Raw genomic sequence first — 9,727 nt, forward strand, 5'->3', positions numbered from 1 at the left:
TCCCTCCCTTCCTTCCTTCCTTCCTTCCTTCCTTCCTTCCTTCCTTCCTTCCTTCCTTCCTTCCTTCCTCCCTTCCTCCCTTCCTTCCTCCCTTCCTTCCTCCCTTCCTTCCTTCTGTTCTCCCTTCTTTTCTTTTCTTTTTGTCTTTTAGGGGGAATGGTTTTTAATCCTTCAAATTCTAACAGGAAGGTTTTGTTAGTGAAGGAGGAGTCCGTGGATGCTGGGAAAGCCAAGCAGGTCTGGATCTCCCTGTCAGTCACCTCTGAGATCATCCATGCACTCCTCCACCTCTCCACCCATCATTCACTAGGCACCTATTTAATGTCACAGGTAGAGGATGAGAAAATACACTGAGAAAAGAACAGAGTTCTAAGGGAGCTATAGAGCTAAAGGAGCTAATATCTATGTGATGGCACGGATAGTAAGTAAACAAGTAAATATCAATTAGGAAGTGAAAACATTAATGAAGAAAATGAAAGCAGGGCTGTGACAGAAAGGGTAATGCTAAAATGGCCAAGATGAGGCGCTATAAGGAAGAAGCTGGATGCCATGGGAGACTGAGGCACATGCTTTGGTGAAAGTACTCTGGGCAGAGGCTACGACAAATGCAAGGCATGGAGAGAGGAGTATTAACATGGCTAGTATAGTTGTAGTGGCCTCTACAGAGAGAATCAGGGAGAGGAGGAAATGTGGTTGGAGAGAGAAGGGGACCATTGTATCCACTTCAGGGTTGGAGCCTTTGTATTTCCAAAGATAGTACATGTGTGGAGACAAGGCACTAGACAGTAGAGGCAAGAAAGCTCATTATCTTTGTTGGGAGAGCAAAAGTACGGGGGAAGCAGGAATGGAGGGAGGAAGGGTGAGCAAATTCAGTCATTGTATTCAATGTATATTATGAGAAAAATGAACTACAGTGACTTGTGGGTAGAGAAGGGAGGGGGGAGATGGGGAAGAATGAAGGGAAGGGTGACATTGCCAAGAAGCATTGTACTCATAACATGACTTATTAAATTGTAACTCCTTCATACAACCACTTAATAATAGCAACAAAATAAAAGAAAGCTCTTGATCTAGTCCAAGAGACAGATACTTGTGTCATAGACGTGGAGATTATAGTCAGGGCTATAGTCAGGGCTCTTTGGTTTGTGACTGAATAACTAGGGAGATGGAGGAGGGGCGAGTTGGGGACATGTCCAACAGGCAGCTGGAGATATGAACCAGAGCATAAGGGGCTAGAGACATTGATAAAGCACATCATGTAATTAAAACACGCAATGAACTCTGGAGGTTGAACTCTGAGGATCTTGGGTTGAAAAGCTACCCTAGGAAGAAAAACCCATGAAACTCTTATTTCCAATTAACCAGAAAAAAAAATCAGAAGTGGAGCTGTGGCTCAAGTGATAAAATACCAGCCTTGAGTGAGAAAGCCAAAAGAGTCTCAAGCTGGAGTACAAAAACTAATAAAAATCCTGCAGTGAATAGCTGTCATCTTCATAACAAAGCCCAACCCCACATGGTCCTTCTAGACATCTGCTGCCATATCTCCGTGTCACTTGCTCTTGTTCTGGCTCCTCCTCCCTCATTTATAAATACATCATTCCTTTTGCACAAATTAATTAGTCCTGGTTCCTTGGTCCTTTGAAACAAATCTTCCTTTGTCTCACCTGCCACTGTGGTCCCACACAAAATGGAGGTTCTGGCACAGCATATCAGGGTATCCCACTCTGAGTTGAGTGAACTTGGGCAAGTTGCCTATATCATCAGAGCCTAAATTTACCCATGTATACAAGAAGGATAATAATACCACATACTTCTTAAGGCTGTTAGAGGGATTAAATGAAGTGATATGCAGCACAAAGCCTATGACTTTGCCTGGCATAGCTGAAGCACCATCGAAGTAATTAAATATTATTATAATAATACTTATCACCCTCTTGTGCAATTATTTGCATGTTGGTTTTTGCCCTTAAGCATGGCCATTGAGCCTTTCATCTGTGCTTCTGATTACACATTAAGCCTTGTTAATTGTTTCTAACATGAATGAGTAAGTTCATGAATGAAAAACGAACCACTGGCTACAGTAGCACCATGAGATGAATTGTCAGGTTCTTCTTTAGTGGCTTTTCTCTGCTTAGAGCTGCAGGAAATGTGATTCCCTTGGTCCTCCACTCATCAAACCCAGAAGTTTTGGATTGTTTATCCTTGATTATATTTTGGTTATGGTTCAGCAGAACTCCTGATATTACCTTTGGGTCAGGTAGGCAAGGTCCAAAGGCTTCCAGCAAAAGAGTCTCTTCCCTTACAGCTTTCTCATAGTCTGCAAAAGACAGCTTCCCATCATGGTCATGGTCCTGAGAGGGAGGAGACAGTAATGTTTCATTCAACATATGACATACTTATCATAGACACTCTATTCAGATCCAACTGGTAATAGAAGAAATGTGCTAGAAAAATAAGAAAATGGGTTGTGAAATTGTACAAAATTTTTGAGGGAGCTACTGAGGATCAAACCTAGGGCCTTATGGATACTAGTCAAGAGCTCTAGAGTTCTACCACTGAATGACACATCTAGCCCCAAAGATTTATTTTCTTTGTCAGTATTGTGGCTTGAACTGAGGGCCTGGGAACTATGCTTACAGGCATGTGCCACTGGCATCTAGTTAAGTTTTTGTTGTTGTTGTTGGTCATGGGGCTTGAACTCTGGACCTGAGCACTGTCCCTTAGCTCTTTTGCTCAAAGCTAACATTCTAGCACTTTGAATCACAGTGTCATTTCCGGTTTTCTAGTGGTTAATTGGAGATAAGAGTCTCATGGCCTTTCTGCCCAGGCTGGCTTTGAACAGTGATACTCAGATCTCAGCCTCCTGAGTAGCTAGGATTACAGATGTGAGTCATTAGCACCAGGCTAATATTTTTTAAAAAAATATTTTAATAACAAGCATAATTCAGGGGTTTTATTTAAACAGTAAACTTTACTTATCACAATTTGAATTCTTTGATCTATTCTATATTCAATATGAAACCATGTTACTCATAATTACCATTTTCTTAAGTGTTATTTCAACCAAATCTTTAATTCCTTCATCGGGGTCTTCCTCGGATGGCTGTTTGAGAAGGCTGTTCTTCAACATGTGAAACATTTCCTCTTTTGAAATGAAGCCATCACCATTCAAATCAAACACTTCAAAGCAATCTTAAAAATATGTCAAATTATGAATTTGATACAATTGCTAAAGTAACATTTCCTAGGATTAAGTCATCAAGGTCAAGGATGATCTTGTCAGTGCTTTATCAGTCCCACGAGCCTTGTTGAAGCTTCACAGTGTGTTAACAAACACTGTTGGATATATTCAACAACACTCCTTTCCCCCTAAAAAATCTTGTTTCCCTTACACTGAGCTATGGAAAAGCACACCTAAGAGCAATCACTCGGACATTCTCATCTTGATATGTTGAATACTGTTAAGGTATGACTTTAGTAGGGATCATTAGAATTAAAGATCAGAACACTTGAATCAATGTTCTCTGAATTTGTACTTCAAGGCAAGAAATGTAAAATGTTTAGCACATACATATATACATGTGTAACTAGAATGGAAGTGGTAATACCTCTGCCATCTTTCTTGGTGTGAATGCTCCTCAGCATTGCTTATTATTTTTTGATCCCCTACTGATTTAAATTCACTCCATAAAACAAGCTGATGAGGATTCAGACCAATCAATCATCCAACCCACCAACTAAGCCATTTCATTAGCTGGCTTGATTTAAGTACACAAACCCTGTTAGTCTAACATTTACAAAGAGAATAGACTTCCCACTTACATTTCATCTTTTCTTCTAATGATCCTCGAAGGAACAGTGATAATCCATGAACCCATTCTGATACATTTACAGAGCCATCATTATCTTTATCAAAACCTCGGAATACTGCAGAAAAAGATAGATACTACGTAACAATTGTGCTAAATATTCTCAATAAAGTACCTATCCTGGCTTCCTTTCTTTTAGAATTCAAAGAAACCCCCAAAATTCCATGGATCAATGACCTTATTTGGCCAAGAAGAAAAGTAAGACATCACAACATTGGAAAATACTTCTATTTACACAATCAAATTTTCCTTTCATATTTTGTGAAAATAAAAGAATGTCCTAAAATAAAAATATATGAATCACTTAGACACATTAAAGATTAATATACATAATTTTATGTTTTGTTACTTAAGTAACACTATTACACTATAGGACTTTTTGTGTGTGTGTGTGGCAGTCCTTGGGTTCAGGATTGGTACTCTACTGCTTGAGCCACAGCTTCACTTCCAGCTTTTTGCTGGTTAGAGAAAAAAGTTTCACAGATTTCCTTGATAGACTAGCTTTGAACTTCAATACTCAGCCTCCTGAGTGTAAGGTATATTAAATAGGTAGGCTTCATTAGGTAGCCGATAAAGAGATCACCAGGTGCTATTCAGGCAGGAAAAGAAGTGTATTTACAGAGCTGCTGTCCCTTTCGTGCATGGTGGAGAAGCATGGCTGAAAAAAGGAAGGGGGTGATCCATGCCTGGGCCAGGACTTATCTAGGCCAGGGACAGGAAGAGGTGTGACCAGGTGGGGGAAAGATGTGGCCACACTGGATCCTGATGTGACCTCAGGGCCTGGGACCCTCCTAAGGTCAGATGGGAGGCATGTGATCAGAAGTGGCCCAGGATGTGACCTAGCAGGAGGGGAAGGTGACTGCTTCCAGGTGTGCCAGTTATCTAGATAACAGATCCTGGGCAGAAACTTAGCCAAGAGATAGGGAGCTGTCCCTGTGCAGACCTTACACTGAGTAGCTACAATTATACGCTTGAGCCACAGGCACCTGGCTATAGAATTGTTTTTAACTCTTATTAAGCTATTTTCTAGGCTAAAAGGAAATTTAGTAATAAAATTAAGATGTAAGAAAAATACATTTTTAATCTTTAAACTCTTAAACTTTCAATTGCCTTTTAAAAACTATGCTATTTATTACATTTCTAAGTAGAAATATAAATGTTTTGGGATTTTTGATATGAAGAAAGATAAACTTATTCTACTTTACTTTGCCCATTTCCTTCTATTTATTTATTTTTGTGTGTGTCAGAACTGCAGCTTGAACTTTTCTTCATCTGTTTTGTTCAATGAGGTTGTCACTCTGCCATTTGGGCCACACTCACATTTTTTTTTGGCTTGTCAATTAGAGATAAGAGTCTAACAGATATTTGTGCCTGGGCTGGCTTCAAACCACAATCTTCATATCTCAAACTCCTGAGTAGCTTAGATTACAGACATGAGCCATTTGTACCTGCCTGATTTTGCTCACTTTTCATATACAAAATAAAGAGAATATTATTGCCTTCTGTGTGAAATTTGGAAAATTACAATTTCAAGTGAAATTGATCATGTGAAACACAAAACATCCAAGGGTATTACCAAGCTCCAGTTTGTTTGCAGTAGCGGCTGGGTTTTGCTGGTTTGAATCCTATGTGTCTCTCACCTCTGTCCATGATCATGTCATCTGTCATTCCAAATGTTGTGTGCAGGATGTTCCGAAATGCATTGCGATCAAGTCCTGTGACTGAACCTGGCCGTTCTGTTGTTTCCCCCACCAAGGTATAGAAAAGTTTTATGAGTCTTTTCACTTCAAATTTGTTAACTGTAAAAGAATAAAATGAAGATGGAGCAAAAGTATGCTTTTCATCTTTAAGTTCTAACTTAAATTTTGTATTAATGAATATCTATGTGTTATGAATCTGTCTGCTTGCTTCCTATCCATAATCAATCAGTCCATCGATCTGTCTATCATCTATCTATGTGACTACACCTCAAAAATAGCAGATATACATTTGTCTCTCAGAGGCGTTTTGAGATTCAGTACCCTTAAGTTAATGGAAGATGAAATCCATTACTCAAGGAACATGCAGCATTTGCTCCAAACCAAAGTGAGATGTTAGATAGATTCAAGTCCACTGATGTTTTGGAGATAAGAAGATAATATTAGTCATGGGACATGAATAATGACTGAAGTGTCAGATTCTAAACTTTGCAAAGCTGGTAGAAGTCTGGCTCACAATAAGAATGGTAAAGTTCCCCCATCATTTCATGGGGTTTAATCATCTTTTTCTAATAAAGAAATTTAAGCATATGCTATCACTCAACATGGTTCTTAAGGATTATATGAAAACAAGCTATTCAGTAGTACTTTGCAGGAAGGACATCTTTATTTAAAGGATGTATACATGCAGGTTCTTGCTTGCATACATAATTGCATACAGTGCGGTGTTTATAAACACTGAGTTAATTATTTGTGTTTCAACAACTACTTGAGATAAGTAGAAGGGTTACTGCCTGGCACTAAGAATACAAAAATGAGTCTAAATATGAAGAATGAGTAAAAGATAGGAACAATTTTATTTCAAAACCAGATAAAATTATGGCACAATACTTGACAAAAATAAGGATAAAACAATTCTCTCTCTCTCTCTCTCTCTCTTTCTCTCTGTCTGTTTGCACAAAGTGGAAAACTGTGCTTCATCCTAAAGGCTAGGAAAGGCTTGAGTATGATTTCTGGTTTTATGAACCTCATTTTAAGAGAAAACATGAAACCTTTGTATAATGAAAAGTTTAATAAATAACAAAAGAAAATAATGATTAAAATTTAAAATGAGCTGTTAAGTTACTATGAAAACCAGTTCCTCAAAAATTAAGACACAGAATTTCCATATGATACAGAAATTCTGAGTGTGTCCATGGAAGAACTGAGAGAACAGCTGCATACCAATGTTCATATTAGCACTGTTCACAAGGAAGCAAACCATTCTAGATAGTTGAATGACTAAACAAAATGTTATATATATATATATATATATATATATATATATATGTGTGTGTGTATGTATGTATGTATGTATTCTTGCAATGGCATATTATTCAGCCTTAGGAAAGGAAGCAACATCCTATCCAATGCTAAAAGAAGCAGGAATATTTATGGACATCATGATAAGTAAAAGATCTAGAAATAAAAGAACTGTGTTATATGATTGTACTTAAATGATGTACTTATACTAATCAAATTCATAATGACTGAATGTAGACAGGTAGTTACAAGGTATTTGAGGAAAGGAAGGAATAGGGAGTTAGTATTTAGTTGATACAAGGAAAAGATGGAAAAGTTCTGGAATGTGAGTCTAGATACCCCCCTTTATCTGAAATTTCACTTTCCTTGTGTTGGGTTCAGTTACCCACCAATGGAGTATAAAAACAGCATATAGAAGTTTTCTTTCTCAAATTTATAAATTTTAAGTAACTTTCATTATAGAATATGGCTATAGTTGTTCATTTCATTATTTGTTACTGCAGTGGATCTCTTACTGTGCCCAATCTATAAATTAAAATGCATCATAGGTATATACATATACGGTAAGTATGTGACTGTAGGTTTGATACCCTACAATTTTAGACATCAACTAGGAGAGTAGAACCATTCCTCCCATGAGTAATGGGGGAACTTCTGTACTTAATGTCACATTCAGCACAAGTACATTATATACAATATATATAATATCTAATATATTGTATAGTGTATATTATATATTATGTCATATAATCTATTAGATATTGTGTAAGTATATGTATACTAGTCTGTATATATATATATTATGAATGAGCAAAAATTAAACCCACCAAACACTGTTTTAAAGGAGGAGGGAAGAGAAAAAGGAGTTAAGAAAGAACAATGTAAAACACAGTTAAGCCAGGTGTGGTGGCTCAAGCCTGTAGTCCTACCTACTTTAGAGGTGGAGATTGGGGGAATCTCGATTTGAGCCAGCCCAGGCAAAAAAGAAGTTCACAAGACTCCATTTCAACCATGACTGGGCGCAGTGGTGTACCCTTGAATCACTTTTCTTCAGAATGCTCTGTATGTGTCTTGTAGATCACATTCTGTAGCATAGTGGATTTACTTGGTGCTTACTTAAGATTCTTTTTCTCTAACAGTCTCATCCACCACATTATAATCTGACAAGTAATAAGAAATTTGACTTTAGTTAAAATTCCTCTGTTTAAAGACACTTAAAATTATTAAAATATTCGTTCTGTAATTATTTCTACAGAAAATTCGGTATCATTTACTTTTAACAGTTAACTATCATAGTTTTAGGGGAATCACTTTAAAGTGATATTTAAATATGGTAAGAGATAATATTTCTTGATATATTTTCACTTATCTTTAAAAAAATACACTTATTTTCCAATTGTCTGTACCATGCTTGTTCACTGCAAAGTAGCCACTGAAAAGTGGAAATCGAGTTGGGAACAGATTGTTTACCACATGTTTAACTTTGTTATGCAATTCAGTTTCCAAACAAATCTGTGCTCTCAAACATAGGTTTCTGTGCCGTGTCAATTCCTCTTCCCTAGAGATGATCAGACATTGATGAGTAATTTCCTCATCTCCTGTGAGCTTCTAACCCTTAGATTTGCCAGGTTATTTTGCTCTACAAAGATCTAGAAAGCAAGCTGTGGTGCATGGTGGTGCATAGTGTCCTTAATTCTACTACTTTCTTAAGTCCAGTGCCTTTTTTTTCTTTTCCTATTTTGATATTCATCTGAGTCTAAGACACGTCTTGTGGGCCCCCATGATTGTATTTCTATAATACAAATTAAGTTAAGTGGGTCTGATAAGCAGGCCGAGTGCATGCTCCAAGGTAGGCAGCACTAGATGACGAGTATAAATTCTTAAAATTCTTAGACTGAATGTCTGCCCCAAGGAGCTAGCATTTCTGTAAGGCTTTTTCAGGTGTCTCTTTAGGGAGTAGGCATGGAGAGGGATCTGTCATCACACCAGCCTGGAAGCTGGCACTTCAGGGACATCAGCACTGTGTTGCATAGACATATGGCCCAGGAGGCCTCTGCTGGTCCAACACCCGAGCTTTACTTACAATGCTTACTATTTTTTGTTAAGGTGTCCGTCAGCTTCTGCAGCCTCTTTCGGTTCATGATGGGAACTCATGCGTTCGGGCCCCCGGCGCGTGTTTCCAGATGCGCACCTCCTAGATTCTCAGGAAATCTACCGACCAGGGCTAGGGTATCTTAGCCGGGTGTCCGGGCCAGACGTGTATGCTACTCTCACAGACCGTAGCCATGGCAACGGCTGGCTCAGCAGGCCACCGATTGGCTCCCGGGATAAGGGAGCCTGGGACATAAGCGCCCTCCAATACACAGAGCAGCCTGGCAACGCCTGCGCCGGCCGCGGATTGGCCCTCAGGCAGGGGTGTGTGGTACACTGCCACGCCTCACATACAAAGTGGCCGAGGCAATGGCCAGGGAGACTTCCGATTGGCTCCTGGAGTGTCCCAGCCCAGCCTATTGCTGACTGGATGCTGATTGTCACTATCTTTTGGATTCACAGCCCCTTTGACTGCAACGTAAACAATCCAAACCTAAAAGTATGTGCTTGCCTGTGTTAGGGATGTTTTTGGTAGTAAGCATTAGACCTCAAGAGTACGCTTGTCTTTAGAGAGACTAGGGGAAATTGTCATCCGGACAAACGTATCGGGGCTTGTGCTGGCGGGTGAGATACTTTTCAGTGAGGCTTTCTGCTTGGACACCAGGAGGGTTTGGCCCACTATATCTTCATGGCTTTGGTGCTATTGCAGAGAGTAGCCTTTTATTTTTCTCCTCCATCCACCGTCTCACTCTTGGGAGGTGAAGGTAG

The 9,727-nt window shown here is 39.0% G+C and overlaps 1 protein-coding gene across 1 annotated transcript in view; it reads right to left on the reverse strand.

The window, feature by feature from the left end:
* The window catches only part of Efcab1 (EF-hand calcium binding domain 1), a 15,169-nt gene extending 6,160 nt beyond the window's left edge, over positions 1–9,009 (reverse strand). Inside the window, exons 1-5 of the mRNA XM_013009299.1 lie at positions 8,952–9,009; positions 5,510–5,668; positions 3,823–3,927; positions 3,041–3,192; positions 2,247–2,351 (exon numbers count right to left, since the gene is read on the reverse strand). Of these exons, the coding sequence (XP_012864753.1) occupies positions 2,247–2,351; positions 3,041–3,192; positions 3,823–3,927; positions 5,510–5,668; positions 8,952–9,009 (579 nt within the window). The remainder of the gene's footprint in view (positions 1–2,246; positions 2,352–3,040; positions 3,193–3,822; positions 3,928–5,509; positions 5,669–8,951) is intronic.
* Between the last annotated feature and the right edge of the window lie 718 nt (positions 9,010–9,727).

The sequence above is a fragment of the Dipodomys ordii genome, unplaced genomic scaffold, assembly GCF_000151885.1.
Source record: "Dipodomys ordii isolate 6190 unplaced genomic scaffold, Dord_2.0 Scaffold9, whole genome shotgun sequence".
NCBI classification, from domain to species: Eukaryota; Metazoa; Chordata; class Mammalia; order Rodentia; family Heteromyidae; genus Dipodomys; species Dipodomys ordii.